Source organism: Globicephala melas, chromosome 17, assembly GCF_963455315.2.
Source record: "Globicephala melas chromosome 17, mGloMel1.2, whole genome shotgun sequence".
Taxonomy (NCBI): Eukaryota; Metazoa; Chordata; class Mammalia; order Artiodactyla; family Delphinidae; genus Globicephala; species Globicephala melas.
The window spans coordinates 69,507,537-69,524,295 of NC_083330.1; the positions used below are offsets into that span (position 1 = coordinate 69,507,537).

A 16,759-nucleotide genomic window follows, 5' to 3' on the forward strand; every position below is an offset into this window, starting at 1 on the left:
TAGTTATCTTGCTCAGAGAGAGTCTGTGAGGATTCAGTACGTAAAGACCAGCAAAACAAATATCACAATCCTTATTATAACGTAAGCATTCGATCAATGTTAGCTACTGTCAATACCTAAGTAACACAGATGCCATTTGAGAACAGAAATTTGGAGCAAGGGGACACCAGTGTGATACAGAGGCTGGGGAGGTTTTACTGAACGGAAGGTACCGCGTGCCAGCCAATGTCATATACGCCATTTCACTACGCCCTCATAACAGCTGAGGTTTGTTACCCCACCTTCAGGATGAGGAAACTGAAGATCAGAATAGGAAAGGGACTTAGTATGAGGTCGTCCAGGCTCTGAGAAGCGGGCGGGTGATTCCAAACCAGATGACGGACTCCGTGTCCAGTGCTCTCCCCTTACTGTCCATTTAACTGGACCTTACGGGAAAGGTGGCATTTTGGCAGGTGCCATTTAGGGAGAGCAGGTGAGAGCTTCCCAGGTAGAGCAAACGGCAGGGGTGAAAGCACTCAGAGGTGGGACAATTCACCCACCTCTAGGGCATACATGTGTCTGTGTCCACAAGGAGATTAAGGCATTTTAATAACCTGCTTATTTATATTCTACAGGAAGAGAAGGGATGTTTAACAAGCGGCTCAAGTCTGGGGGCAAATACCTGACGAGCCGCAGTCGCAGCAGACATCATTGCCTGGGAGCCGCTGGACGTCCTCAATGATGGCTTTCGTCAGGTCCTCCAGGCTGTTCTCCCCCGTGCTCTGCTCTCCACGGAAGGCCATGGTGAGGGCCTCTTCTTTGCTGTTCGTCAGCACTGATATCCACCTGTTGTCAGAAACAGGAGGAGGAGACATAAGAGCCTGGTTGGCCATTGCATTCTCCTTCCCCTGCAAAAGAATCTGTTTTCATGCAGAACTGGCAAAAGAGACCTCCCCATAGCAATACAAAGAATGGAAAACAACACACAGGAGAGAGCTAGCGAGATGAGAGGAACAGATGAGAGGGTATCAATGACCAAGGGCTTGCATGAACACATAGGCGCCTGCGTTTCCACGGAGACAGAATATAAAGGGAACGTCAGAACGAAGAGGACTCAGAGTGGGACCAGCCTAGTGCAAGGATGAGAAAGAACAGGTGAGAAAGGAATAGGAGGCAGGAAAGGGAGTTTAGCAAAAGGCATTGTTTCCTGGGAGTCCATGTCAGCGGGGGCACTTAAAAGTGAAAGTGAAGGGGTATTTCATTTTCCATGAAGATTCATGCTTATGAAAAAGGTACATTAACAATGGAAACACATGATGTTTATTTTATGAAATGAAAAGTGCAGGCTATTAAAATATATGTACAGCATGACCACAATATGTACCCAACAAAATAACCCTTTGCTACTAATCTATGCGTAAAACAACCTAAATACCCAATAACAGGGGTTGATTAGCAAAGCCTGAAATAACCACAAAGTGGACTAGTTAACCAGGTATTGAAATTTAAGTTTCCAACTCATTTTTGGATGACTTTGGGGAAATGATCACAATATAATGTTTCGTGAAATAAAAAGGAAAAAAACTGTCATATGACATAATCTCAAATTTAAATGTATTTGTGAATTATATATTTTGTTTGGGGAAAAAAGGGATAGAAAGAAACTCCCCAAAATACCGGTTGTCTCTGAGTGATTTTTTGTAGAAAAAAAACAGATGGAACGCTTGACTCTATTTTTCTGTAATTGTTTGAATCTATAATGAGTTGTATTACTTTCAGGAATGAGGAACCAAAGCCAAATTAACTTTTTTAGAAGAAAATCAACAAAAAAATGAGAACAAACAGTGGTTTAGAAATGTTTTTCATTTCATTTGAATAAGTAATAGAGACAGCAATGAGGATTAAAAACCAAAGCAGAGTATTAATACCTGGAATAGGTGAACTGCAAGTCATACCTTTGACTCTAGGTGGCGCTCACCCTCACTGTTGTGAGGAAAAAGATCGCACAGCTTAGCTTTTCTGCTATGAAGCAGAAAACCCAACAACTGTTCAGGAATGGAGGGGATGGGGTGGGCATTTAATACCTTTTAAGTTAAATAATATTTTCTTCTATCATTAGTCTCAAGTTATAAACTAGAAATTGTTCTCTTAAAAACAAGTCAAGAATCTGGGTTCCACAGGGCAGATCACTGTGCACTTAACAGCAGCAGCACTGATGATGCTGGAGTCTTCACTTGACTGCAGAAGCCTCTATTTTGCTTTCCTTCGGCATCCTGAGATTTTGGCTATCTGATATTACCAGTATCTACTATGTGCCACATACTTATAATTTCTGAAATATAATCCTCCAACAAGCCTCTGAGTTAGGGTTTAAAATGCTTTAAAGAAACAGAAGCCTAGAGAGATTCAGTGACTTGCCCAAGGCCCTAGAGTGGGACTGGTGTCAGACTCGGAAAAGGAAACAGTTCTGTTAACACCCTTTTTTCAGGGTTCCTTCTCTTATGCCACATTTGCCTCTTTATTTGAAAACTCCTGACAAAGAAATTAAAAACGTTTGCCATGATAATCTGAAAATACATATTTAAAGGACAATTCATTTTCTGGAGGAATAATTCAAATTTGGTGAAATGGCTACATTTCAAAAGGGTCAAGAATTAAAGCAACTATTTCTGACAATTCTTCAAAAAACTTTAAAATTATTTTAAAGTAACAGGCATACAAAAAAAGTATTAAGAAACAAAATAGTGCATAACGGTGTTTTAATACTTTAAAAGTCACTTTGCGTTTACAGGAGTAAAAACAAAAACAATGGGCACTGTATGAGAAGCTTTACACATTTGACCTCAAGTCTCAAAATCCTGCAAGCGAGGGCTAGAACCCATCTTACTGACAAGAAGGCCGAGGTGGGACGATCTTTTCAAGGTCACAAAGTCACTACCGGGCAGATTCTGGACTAGAGTCAAGTCTGCCTGCCTTTAAACACGCAGCTGCTCTTCTGTTGTACCTGCCTCCTTCCACAGTGAGATGAGAAAGGATTTCTCTGTTCAATTCACTGGACACTTTCACATGAGAAAACAACTCAGTGAGGCAGTGAAAATTCCTCCCTGTAACTTGGAGGAAAATAAACATCTTTCCGTGCAGGATGCCAGGACGTCTTCATGAAAACCAAGTCCTCCCCCCCATCACTACCATCAGCACCCAGAGAGAAGGCAAAAGGTATGAATTACTTGAACACTGAATAAACCCCTCCCAAGTGCAGATGATGGGATTGGAAATGAAGAAGGCACAGTCCTTGTCCTCAAGAAGCTCTAGGTGGGCTTCCCTGGTGGCGCAGTGGTTGAGAGTCCCCCTGCCGATGCAGGGGACACGAGTTCGTGCCCTGGTCTGGGAGGATCCCACATGCCACGGAGCGGCTGGGCCCGTGAGCCATGGCTGCTGAGCCTGCGCGTCCGGAGCCTGTGCTCTGCAACGCGAGAGGCCACAGCAGCGAGAGGCCCGCGTACCGCAAAAAAAAAAAAAAAAAAAAAGATATAAAAAAAGAAGCTCTAGGTCTCCAGAGGGCTTGGGCTGAGCCAGGGGATCCAGAGGGGTGTGAAGTGGGTGCGGGGCAGGAGGGAGGGAGCAAAACCCCCAGGGCGGTGTGGCTTGAGCAGAACCTTGCAGGGGGCACCTGAGTTTACTGAGCACCCTAGACAGAGAGGAGAGACGCATGTGAAGGCCCAGAGGCGAGAAATAACCACCAGGATTCTCAGTAAAAAAAAAAAAGAAAACTTAAAGGTATACTGTACAGGACGGAGATGCTTTTTCAATGTAAGGCATCGTGCCGTTATTTCAGAACTACTTACGCTACATAATCCTGCTCATCTTCTGCCTGAAAGTGATACGTCCTATTATCTAAAATACAAAAAAAGAGAAAAAAGCAAAACCTTAGAAAGCAGAATACCTTAGGTATTAATGCAAATTTTGAAAGTTCCTGGGGGGTGGGGAACACATTAAAAGCAGGATTTTAATATAATTTTATTTTTGCAACATTTTGTTTTAGCAGTTACACGATTCACTTTGTCAATATAATTCTTCTGAAGGGCAACAAGAATACAACAAAATAACTGTGAACACCACGTGAATGCCTAGCACTTCTTTCGAAAAACAAGTGGGAAGGGGGACGGGTCCCTACCTGGTCAAGTGGATCTCGGTGACAAATCGGAGAGTGCTACCTGCGAACTCAGTATTCTACTTTTCCTTTTCAGTTTGCCTCTCACTGGCTTTCCTTTTTAAAAAACTCCTTTCCAGAAATGATAAGTAACTCACAGGGCAGCCCTGACAAGCAGGCACATCGTGCCCCAGGCTCCCCTCTGGTTGAATCAGGCTGCAGGGAAGAAGGGCTCAAGCCTTGCTGGAGGATCATCCTCAAGCTGCGACTCAGGTAAGGAGAGGGCAGCTTAGCTTGGTTACTTTGGGCAGGTGTATATGAGGGAAGCTCTTCCTTAAAATGTGGGATCTGCTAGAATGTTTCTACATACTGAGGTCGAACTACCACTGACTTACCACCTTTACTTACGAGCCCGTCACTCACTACGTGACTGGCTCCAGGGCAGGCCCCCCTCCCCATCTCCCTGAGAGAGAGGAACACGCCACAGGTGCTAGAGCCCAAGTGTCTCGGCTGAATCCCTGCTCACCACTGTGAGACCTTGTGTGAGTTGCTGAACCTCTCTGAGTCTCAGGTTTTTCTTCTGTGAAACGGGAAACTGACAGGGCTTTTGAGAGGTTTGCCCATGTTTATAAAGCACCTGGCACATATTAGACATTCAATAATTATTATTAATAACCTATGGATTCTCAAATCGAGGGGTTCTTAACTTTTGAAGTCACAGTATAATTCCAACTTTTCGTATTTCTTTCTCATCAGTAACCCAAGAAGTCTCACGGTCATAAAAATCATGGTGAATCTGAACTTCAGTAAGTGCTGTAGAATCCAGCTTAGACTCCACCCAGAGTCTCACAACTGAGTCCATCTTTTGGGCTGGGACTGTTTGTTCTATTCTCAGGACTACATCAGAAGGATTTCAAGGGACAGGAGAGTATTTCTGTGCTCTACACACATAGATCATAGGCTGTGGGTTGGCCTGTCCCGTGGGGCTCTACAGAGAAGAATGAACACTGAAGGTCAGTGCTGGAGGATTTCAGAATATTTGTGAGTCACTTCATCGGCACTGCCATCCTCTTGCTTTACAAAGAGATGTCTCCTCAGCTACCGTGAACACCCATGGGACCAGTGAAAGCACAGGGAGCCAGACTGGAGGAAAACAGTCTCCCCTCACTCTGAAGACTGTGACAATACAGGCCATCAGTTGGGGGGTGAGTGGGTCACTGCGCAACCTCATCACAAGAGAAAAACACACTCTGACCCGTGGAATAAGACAGTGACAGAGCACGGTGTCATTGACTCGTGAAGTCAGAAGGCAGTTCTGCTTGGAAGCAGGGAGATGTTTTTTCCTTTCAGGGCTTGATTCTGCAGCTGGGAAAATCAGCTGGACACACACAGTGGCACACCCGTGTCGTCAAGTCTATGTCTGCGCATCTCAACCACAGCTACACATTAGAATCACCCAGGGACTTCTTAAAAAACACCTACGTCTGGGCCTCACACCAAAGACTGATTCAGCAGATGTAGGAGAGAAATGAGAGTGTGCTTACAAAAATCCTTCCAGGGGGATAAAGCTGTGTACTTGTGGCCAAGAACTGGTCTGGTTTACTGCACAAATCTAGATTCTACTCCACTGCAGTCAGATCTGACACGGTTATGCCTTCCCACCTGCAGGTGGGCTCCGTGCAGAGAGGCCCAGGGCTCTTCTCAGAGCTGCGTGTGCAGTACATACAGCAAGGAGCTCTGCTTGGGAAAGCCGCGGTTTCCAACCCAGAGAACGGGAATAGGCTGGTGGCAGAATGCACAGTAACTGACTCGGGAGAAAACGGACTCACGTGATATCAGGTCAAAAGACTTCTTGTCCTCGGCATTCGGTTTCACCTGACAGGTGAGAAGGTTCAACTTGGCGGGCTGCCTGTTAGACTGGACACAAGACGAAAGGGAGAAGTTACGGGCAGCATCAGCTGTTCCCCACAGGCCCGGTGCCCGTGGGGCAGGTGTGCAGGGTCATGATAAATTTGATAAGGTCTAATTCACCCCACTGGAATTCTGAATCTCATTAGAGAAGGGAAAAAAAAATGTTAGGTGGCCTACTAAATGTCTTTTAACTGTGTACAAACATCCTGGTGACTAATCAGAATGGAATCGAGATAATCCATCTTGCTTTCAGTGAAGAGTGGGCATGACCCATGGAAAGGTGCCTTTCTGGAACCTACACGTACACAAGCTCGAAGAGTTGGCACTTTTCACTACTGCATCTTCCTGCGAAATGCAGCTGAGCGTACTTCCTCCATTCACTCAAAATGACCCCAGTAACCAATCACCCCAAACCCACTGTCTCAGGCATCCACAAATTTTGGTTACAACACGACATTTACATTACTTCTCCCAAAAGTACAAGGACAACTACTAGCAATGAGACATTGCTTAACGAGCCCCAAAATCTGGAGAGAGGTTAAGACGATGAGGATTTCCCATCACTTTCCAGCAACTCTCTTGGTCACACACATAATTCATACAGAGCCTGCAGCATCTAAACAGTCATGCTCATGTAGGCTTTACTTAAAAGGAGTCTCGCCACATAATCATTCTGGTCAAAACTCTTTCTGGCCCTCCTGCTCACGTGTCCAAGATCACAGGCTGGCCAATGGTGAATGCCAGCTTCCGGAAGGAGCTGACCAAGGTGAAGTGCCCGAGTGCCTGGGCTGGGCTTTGCTCGAACAGAAGTCTGCGGAAATAAGCAATGCACTCTTTAGTCAGGCCTGCATGCCTACCCCAGCTGACAGTCATGATTCCGAAAATCTCCATGCCAGGAACACTTCCACCCACATCCGACTTAAGCCTTTAGGGAAAGCAGAGAGGGAGACGGTAGACAGGTCCCATCAGTGGCGTATGATCAAGAATATTTCAATGACACGCGCTGAGCCTCTCACTCTCAATAATGGGCACCAGACACTTCATTTCCGTTTACCTTCCTGTGCTTCCTGGACAACTTCTGAGATCCTCCTCTGTGGTTTCAAGGAGATTAGACACAGAAAGCAACACGTTTTGTCCTGAGTCTATCTGTTCCAAAGCAAGCTCTCTGGGGGGCGGGGGAGGAAGTGCGAGACCCCCAGGGATTTCATATTCTTTGCATGTACATGTGACTTAGACATGGAAACCAGAAGTAAAGTCCTGTACAGGACGGTTTTGCCTAAGAGAAACCAGGGCTCGGGAAGGGATTCCTGCACTACAGACTGACTGCCAAACCCAGGATGGGGAGTCAGAAGGTTGCGGGCCTGAAACATTTTCTTAGAATAGACCTGGCGTAGGGTTGCTAAAGGCCCCCGTCTCCAAAACCAGCAGCTGCAACCACAAACCTTGGCTGGGTCCATTGTAAAACGAACTGTTTAGTCCCTCATCTTTTGGGGTGTTGATAAAATCGCTGGATTTCCCATATGATCGACAAAGACATCTGACAGGCTGGAAAGGTAGCGAGCCTGGTTATTGGTGAGACTTTGTAGAATACCATGTTCCAATTTGGCATCCACATTTAAAGGAGGATGCAGAAAAGCTTAGGGAAGATCAACAGATGATTAAAGGAGTGGAAAACGGGAACTTTGAAGATGGTTTAAAGGCATTATTTAGTCAGAGGAAAGAGGGTGAGGAGTGACTTAATCATGGTCTGCAAGGTCGTGAAGGGTTGTTATCGGGGAAGGTCTGCAGCTGTTTTCCATTTGCACAGAACTCAAATTGTCGAAGATATGAGCCAGACGTGAGGAAGAACTTCCCAAGTTTAAGTTGATTATGCATAATAAGAGGTTTCAAGTTTCCTAACCTAAGTAGAGAAAACCTTAAGAATTTTTGAGACACCATTCACATGTGAATGTGACAGAGGGTTAACCAGATGATTTCTTTTTTCTTCCTGAATGTTTGTGACTCCACTGCTTCTGAACAACCAACATATACAACCAAGTAACAGAGACAAAATTTTAAAAAAGGAAAAAATATTCAGTTAAGTATCAACTGATCCTGGAAAATGAAATATCACCATTCACCTCTCATTTCAAAGCATGGGCTACTTCCAAGTACATTACCAGAAAGCTTCTGATGACAAGCGTTTTGTACAGTTTAAGTCACTGCATGATTGACTCACAACTTCAGTGACAATGACATGTGACACTCCCTTGGAAGCTTGTCAAGTCTGCTGGACTGACATCTGCCACGTCAACATGAACTTCACTTGACACAGACATGTCTTGCCTGTACATAGTATTCTGTCCCCAAATGCCAGTGAGACAAAGGACCTATCACCCCAAATGTGACTCTGAAGAGCAGAGAACACAATTTTCGACAGGTGAAGCAGCCGATGCGGCCAGTACCGAGCCCAGGAACACCAGGAAGTGGAGCAGGATGCTGAAGCAGAGTACATGGACCAAGGGACCAGAAAGCTCGGAATCACTAGCCATCACTGAAACTCCAGGTTTGTATAACTTGCCAAAATGTCACAGTCCTTTCTCGACATTTAGTACTAATGTATAGGTATACCGATGAACGAAGATATAATCTGTCCCGGCGGTTCAGCAGACTAAAATCATAGTGAGACTAGATGACTTGCCCTGGGATACAACGCTGTGGAACAGTTTAGGAACTGCTTTCATACTGTTTAAGTACAAGAAAGGATAAAAAGGAAAGGAAACATGTATTTATTGAGTCTTCACTGTTGGTGATTCCTACCACACTCTGAATGAAAACCCCAGGCTGTGCCAGGACCTCCAAGCACCACCTCCAGGCTCCTTCTGACTTTGGCCCCTGCCGCTTGGCCTGCTGTTCTCCCTGCCGGCGGTGAGGGGCACTGGCCTCCCAGGGACACCTCCTGCTTGCTCCCTCCAGGACTCTCCCAGTCGGCACCTCCCCAGAGGAGTGGTTCCTGGCCTGACCACCCTCCCTAGACTTCCTACCCCTTTGCACCCTGCTGTGTTTTCTTCCTGGGTCTTCTCACTCCTATTTACTTCTTATCTTGCTTCCCACTAAGGGCACACATTTTTCTGCAGCAGGCACTCAAATATTTATCAAATGAACGAATGCATTCCAGAGGCCTTACATATACTATCTCATGTATGACCTGTGAAGGAACTATTTTAAGTTTCTTTTACTAAGTAAGATGAAGAAGCAGAGGCGCAGAGAGGTTAACCAACTTTCCTAAAATCTCCTAGAAAGGAAGCAGCAGAGCCTGGAGCGGAATCCAGGGTTGAGTGGACCAAAGGCCCACTCCTCCTTCCTTTCTGCTTCCATGGGAAAGACAGCCACACAAAATCCCCCAGGACCAGCCTGAAGCCCCAGCCCTCGAGAACACCTCCTTCTGAGAATAAGGGTTAGAAATAGAGCAAAGGTTCCCAAGATTAGCTTCTATTTTAATATCTTCTCAGGTCATTTGACTTTCAAAATTGACTCAAAGAGAAATTTTAGAAGCCTATTTGAAACACCTATTCACTTATTCATTGGAGAAGATACTGATGAAGCCTCTACCACATCTAAGCACATATGAAGAACAGGTGGTCTGTGCCACCCAGCAGCTACGGGAAACAGACACGACCACGGGCCTAGGACGTGCCTGGTGCCCGGCGGGGCCCAGAGCCTGAGCTGGATTTCCATAAGGCTCCAGAGGCAGCCTCATCCCTGAGTGAGGGCTTAGAGGAGGGGCAGGTGCAGGTACCTGGGGGAATGCAAGGGACAAGGCAGTAGGTGATGCGGAAGGAGAAGCAGGGAGGGCGCTGCATGTGGTGCTAAGGACTCTTGTCCCATCCCAGGAGATCTGCAGTGCGCTTGCATCCAGGGGGACAGCTGGTGGAGGAGGCCGAGAGAGTAAGACAGATGAGCAATGATGGGGGCTGGAATTAAAGCCAGGGTCATTGTACTGGGGGCCAGGGACTCAAGATACGGCAAGAAAGAGGCTTTCAATAAATTATTCCCCAAGTAACCTCGACCCGGTATGCGGTTCTCCCAGGCTCTGCATCTGAACGATGAGTGAAGGGGCCCGCGGCCCCTGCAGGCTCCGCTGAGCAGCATCTTTCAAAAGCTACAAGTGCTCTACCCCAAATACAATTTTGATACCTTTCAAAAATGAAGATTGTTTTGGCTCTGTACCCTGAAACTCTGAGGCTTGTCCTCATACAGGTTTTACTTTTCACTAAAAGAATGCATATTCACTGAGGAAACACTCGGAGCTAGACACAGTGCAAGGAAAAAACTGAACGTTACTTGTTAATCCCACTTTCACACCCAGAGACAGTCATTGTTAATACCGGATTTTAACAAGATACGTGTGTGTGTGAAATGTCTGTTCTTAGAAAAAATGGGTTGGTTCAATTTGTATATACTGTTTTGCAAATTGCTTTCTCCAGTTAACATTATACAGAGAAGAGTTCATTTTTACACAAGCATGTGGCAAAGCCATTTGCAGGTTTTTGAAAATGTTTCCACTAGGGAAGCTCTGGACACGTTCCCTGCACAGAAGCGATGAAGGTATTAGCCCTGTGACATAATGCTCTGCCACCCAAACTAGAGGATGCCGTTCCGCTGGGAAAGTCATCAGAAACGTGTGCACAAACAGCATGAGTCGATTCTGACGCATGTGTCTGCATCTCCCGAAAGAAAAAAAAACACCACACGTTGCTCCTTAGACAGCTCGGCATGCACTGCGGTGAAGTGATTTTGCTGGAAGCGTGAAGTCGTTAGCGCAGGCATATTTCTGTGAGCAGAAAACAGCTGCTACTGGAATTAGTATCCAGAAATGAAGTTATTTCTCCCCACCATCTTGCTGAACTGCTCTGCTTCACAAACAAGAAGTGAACATCATTAATTACTTGGGAAATAAGCCTGACCCAGCCAGGCTGAGCCTGCTGTGTAGATAGAAGTAAAAATAAAATAATAAAGCTCTCTGCACTTCCTAGACTAACGCTTGTTAACACTGCTGTTCAGATTCTTACAGGCATTTCAATTTTTTCTTCAATAAATATTTATTTGGACACCTACCACGCCCTGGAGGGACACATACGTTTGGCACACAATGAACAACCACAATAACCCCCTGACAAGAAGTTAGGTACACAGTGAACACCCAGCACTGCAGAAAGAGCTTATCTCCAAAACTTTAGTACATTAAAACTTTGGTTTCTGGAAAGCATTTTGGTTTCTTTGGGGCTAGACAGACGTTTCCGTTTACCGAGCAACTAAACTACTCGATACTGTATATAAATTTTATTATTTCACTCTTGCAATACCCCTATGGGCTAGGTACAGTGACTGTACCCATTTTACACAAGAGAAAACCAAGGGTCAGGAAGGCGAAAATAAACTGATCAATGTTTTACACAAAGTAAAAAGCAAAGCTTGGATTCGAACAAATTTCTTCCCAGAGCTCTCCGCATTTATCACGCTGTTCCCCTGTCCAGACAGACCCTCGGGACATTTGCAGAGTCAGTGAAAACATCTTCTCTTTCCCTTTCTGGTTCTTCCTACCCTGGAATGGCCAGTTCCCTCCTTTCCCTTCCAGATCGCTTAATACGCCTGAGAAGTCTCACTTATTCTCCACCTGTTCCACATTCCAAAATTACTATCTTGTGGTCACAATTAGAGCTCCCCCATCCGTTTAGTGAGCCTTCAGACAGCTCAGGGGAGAAGGAACTGATCACCCAACTGAAGCAATTCATCCTAGAGTACGATGACTAGGAATTCCCTCAAACCTCGCAACCATTTAAACCATAGGACCGATTTCTAGTTGGCAGAACATGTGTGCACGTGCAAGAAAGATCTATTTACAAGTGGAGATTTTCTTGAAAATTTCTTATGGCAGTAATGAACTTGTCATGACTTCTGAGAGTATGTTCCACTCTAGAATCAACATTAAACAGTGCTGTAAACAGGAAAAAAAAAAAAGAGGTTATCAGGCCTCCTGATTAAGAAGTGGGACTGATGTTACCTCATCCGACCAATGTGCTAGTTATTCATCATTTAGTCATTTCCACAAACATTTACTGAGTGCCTACTATTTGCCAGTACGTTTGCTGGTACGTTTGGGCCAGCATAGAATTTTTTTGTGTGTGGTACGCGGGCCTCTCACTGTTGTGGCCTCTCCCGTTGCAGAGCACAAGGCTCTGGACGCGCAGGCTCAGCGGCCATGGCTCACGGGCCCAGCCGCTCCGCGGCATGTGGGATCCTCCCAGACCGGGGCACAAACCCGTGTCCCCTGCATCGGCAGGCGGACCCTCAAGCGCTACGCCACCAGGGAAGCCCCAGTATAGAACGTTTAAATTCCCATTTCCTATTTAACTGTAGTAACCACTTTAATCCTTCAATTTCACCCTCCCTTCTTCATCTAAGAATCAAGTCCAGAGGTTCCAACAATCTCTGCTCAACATGAAGGCAGGAGAGATTTATTTGGCAGTTCCTCAAAGCCCAGGCAGCGTCAGCACCCTTGTGACACCCTTGTGATTCTGGAGTACTAGCCAAAGGGGGGTGCCGGGTGCAATTCTCGGTCTTTAAAGCCAGAACGAGACACTGTCATAAACACCCGGCTTTCATGGAGCCGCACTGAGGCTCCTGCGTGGTTGTCTGGAGCAATACACTGTTCTGTTAACTTACAAAAGCAATTTACTACTCAAACTCTAAGGTACACGGTAGAATGGAGAGAAAAACATAATTCTGGAGGCAATCAGACCCGGGTTCGAGTCTAGGCCCAGTCATCCATCCTGAAGCTATGAGCTCTCCTGAGTCCCAATTCTTCTTGTCACAGAGAAGGGAGACAATGCCTTCTCCGCTGATAATGAACCCAGGCAATGTCTGGACAAGTGCTGGTGCTCCCCCTTCAGGTGGGAGGTGGTACGGGCTCTAGAATTCAACTTCTTTGGTTCAAATCTGGCGCAAGCACCTGCTGGTTGTGTGACTTTGACTTTTTCCCCTTAAAATGGAGGTAACGGCAACTACCTTGTGAGGCTGCTATGAAACTTAAGTGGGAAAACATGAAACTAGCATGGGGTGTGTGCTTAATGCATGGTAGTTACTATTTTTATAGCTATTATTTCCCAAATATCTCCTCTAATGGCGTCCACATAGCTGACACCTAAGATTCTATACTGTCATCAACATCCCTCTAGATTAAGGCGGTATTCCCTGTTAAAAATGCAACCACCTCTGGGAGAGTTACCCGTTAAAGTCACCCAGGTTCAGAGAGAACACCAGATCCTGTGTGACAGGAGGGTTACAGAGGGTGAACTGAGGCTGTGTGCCATGGGCAGGGTGGAGGAAGGGGAAGCAGAGCGCCCTGGCTTCTGTATGAAAAGAGCATGCAAGCGAAGTGAGGGGACTCCAGACAGACAGAGGGGAGCCGGAAGAGGGGGCTAAAGGGCCCAGAAACGCTGGGGACTCGAAATGGAGAGGAGCTTAGAGAGGAGCTTAGACCTGCCCACTGCTCTGATTTTATTGCTTCATGTATTAAAAGGACCCTCAACTAGAATAAAAAGGGAGGTAGGGAGACTCAGACCTCAAACTGGCTGAGTTCTGAATGAGGTCCACGCCAGTTCACAAACCTTACAGAAGTCCTTGAAATTGGCTGCAGGTTTCCACCTTACTACCCGCCCCTCCTGTCTGTTTGTCCTTTTAAATTACACCACTGGCAAACAACGGGGGAGGGGCTCAGGGATTCCCCTTCTAGCTGAGCATCAGAATTACCTGGGAAGCAATCATTGGGCTTCAGCACCAGACCAACTAAGTCAGAACCTTTGGGAGTGAAGCCAGATGATTCTAATGTACAGTCAGGACTGCAAATCACATCTTGGGATTCAAACAGTGAAAAGGAGAAGCTCCTTCTCCAGGATTCAAATCGAGTAAAAATCGCTGCTGAATATATTGTTTAGAAGAATAAACAACCTGTAAAACATAACCAGTTAGATTTCTAAACTTATATTTTATGGAACTTGAGTTTGGGAAGCCCTCTAATAACCGTCAATGTCGTCAGGTCTGTTATCTGCAATATGGCAGACGCCTACAGAGATATTCCACAGGGACCGCCTGCGTTTTGGAAATAGTGCTGCTTATTTTTATGTCCCAATAACACTATCTGCGTGGAACAGCTGTGTTCCTTTTGCTGGTCACTGTGACTATTTAGAAGATTCAACACCAGTGCCTTAGGACCTGAGGCTGCATTTTGCACCTGATTTATGAAAGTCAACTCTGGTCTTCTGTTTAAAAAAAAAGTGGGGGAGGAGAGGGAGCTCCATGTCACCAGGGCAGTGGGGTGAGGAGCTGACTGATGAGGTGAAGGACAGAGGCACCACCTGAAGCCGACGGAAGGGGCATAAAATAGAGAATTATTATTCCAATGGAGGAGGGAGAAATTCAAATAGGAATTAAAAACACTGGTTCAGGATGCTCTACAGAAATTTTTTATGGTTCTTGCTTAATTGGAATTTTTGGTATACCAACTATAAAGTATTTTTTAAGTTCATCCTTGAATTCTCTCCCTTTTTTTTTTTTTTGCATCTGGATAGCAATAGCTTTTTTTTTTTTTTTTTTTTTTTTTTTGCGGTACGCGGGCCTCTCACTGTTGCGGCCTCTCCCGTTGCGGAGCACAGGCTCCGGATGTGCAGGCTCAGCGGCCATGGCTCACGGGCCCAGCCGCTCCGCAGCATGTGGGATCTTCCCGGACCGGGGCACAAACCCGCGTCCCCTGCATCGGCAGGCGGACTCTCAACCACTGTGCCACCAGGGAAGCCCAGATAGCAATAGCTTTTAAAGAGTGTTTAATTAAACCTCCAAATGTCTCTTAAAAGCGAGTAAGGAAAGTGATACCATTCTACCCATATTGGCTTCTCTTGGGTTCTCCGAACACGCTTTCTGTCCTCAGCACTTTGGACTGTCCTCTTCGCTCTGAGGGGACTGCTCCTCAGCAGGATCAATGCCATCTGCAGAGACGCCTTCCCTGCCCACACCAGTGGGGCTGCCCCTCTTATTTTCTATCCCAGCACCTGCTCACTTCTTTTACAGCACTTAGCCTTTGTTTACCCCAGGCTCCAAGAGGACAGGGGCCACTAATTCACCACTGCTTCCGTAGTACCTGGCCTCGTGCCTGCTTAGAAAGGAGTAAGACATCTTAATAAGCAAATTATACCCATTTTACATTGGAGAAAACTGAGGCTCCAAAGACTTAAGTAACTTATCCAAGGTCCTACAGCTTGTACAGGAGTTTAAGCCCAGGTCTAATTAGCTCCAAAGTTTGTTCTTTTACAATTCACAGTGCTGCTTCTAATCACTGGGGGTAAGGAAAATAGTCTCTTCTTGTAGTGACAATGGGAATAAAGACGTGCAATTGGGCAGAGTCCAGAGTAGCCTCAGAAAGCAATGGAGGCCAATCACAGAAATCAGGTTATTAAGCGCACTTCGAGGCAGGGAGCAGCCCATTGTGAACGGGCTTTCAGCGCATCTGTTAAAGCCCTCGCAGCTGAATGTTATCTTCAGGGCTCTGGAGAGCACAGAGAATAGTCCTTGGAAAATGTCTGTGGGTCTAAAGAGCCCAAGGACAGGGAGAGAGACATCAGATTCTTGCTTTAGTGCAATGCCCTGGAGCTGTCAGGAGTGCTGTTCACCTCTAATAGGAAGAAATGAAATTCCTTTGAGAGGACAGGTGCCCTTCATTAAGTACCTCAAGGGGTAAGGAAATAGCAATACAAAGGAATTCCAATAAATCAAATTAAAATTGAGATGTTAACACATTAGGGAAGAAGACAATAGTAATAGCAATGATAACAGCTGACAATTATTTACTGCTACTTCCGCCCCACATTGTGTTCTAATTCCTTATAATCAATGAACTGGTTTAATCCTTACACACACCTATGAATCCGGCAGTACTGTGAGGGACTCAGTGTCATCTGGACTCCAGTCATAGCAGTCTGGCCCCGTGGTGCTGGATGCTGTCACCCCACCTCGGCTCACCCAGGTGATGCGACTAATTATTAGGTCTACCAGACACTTAGTGGGGTCCAGGCTCTACAAAGCTTTAAATGCATCATCTCATTTAATTCTCACAACACTGAAAGACAGGTACTGTCAGTATCCCATTTAACAAGTGAGGAGTAAAATTAAGTACCTTAAAAGCCACACACAATAAGCAGCTGAAGAGGCATTGAATTCCAGGCTGACTCAGAGGGCTATGCTCTTGATCTCATCCTCCTAAAACGTGCAGCCCACCAAGAATCATCTAAAGAGGCTCCGCCTGGTCCGGTTCAGTTGGATTCTCAAACTTTTAGAGTAAAAATCAAACCTTAGTGGACTTCTGTGTGATACTGAAAGCATTTTTAGTGTTGAGAAAGGAGTGGCTATGAATTTAATGATTGCTACAGTGTTAATCATAAGAGCATCTGCAGGCATTTAAAGAATGTATGACTTTAAAAAATCAGTCTTCAGATTCAAAGATAAGTTCATGGACCCCCTGTAACATCTTCATGACCCCAACTCCTCTGCTCCCGACTCCTGGAAACCCTTAGAGCTGTCTTTACCCTGAGACCCTATGATTGACTCAACAACAAGGTAAGGAGTTTCATTCCAAAGAACTATTCTTCACAGACCTTTCAAAGACCTCACGACAAGCTGACATCGGAG

General features: G+C 45.6%; 1 protein-coding gene across 5 annotated transcripts in view; it reads right to left on the reverse strand.

The window, feature by feature from the left end:
- Positions 1-16,759, reverse strand: part of ASAP1 (ArfGAP with SH3 domain, ankyrin repeat and PH domain 1) — a 351,377-nt gene that overhangs the window by 48,642 nt on the left and 285,976 nt on the right. For all 5 annotated transcript variants that reach the window (XM_030875819.2, XM_030875813.2, XM_060287023.1 and 2 more), the window contains 3 exons: positions 5,959-6,046; positions 3,825-3,873; positions 662-825 (listed from right to left, as the gene is read on the reverse strand). In XM_030875819.2, coding sequence (XP_030731679.2) covers positions 662-825; positions 3,825-3,873; positions 5,959-6,046 — 301 coding nt within the window. The remainder of the gene's footprint in view (positions 1-661; positions 826-3,824; positions 3,874-5,958; positions 6,047-16,759) is intronic.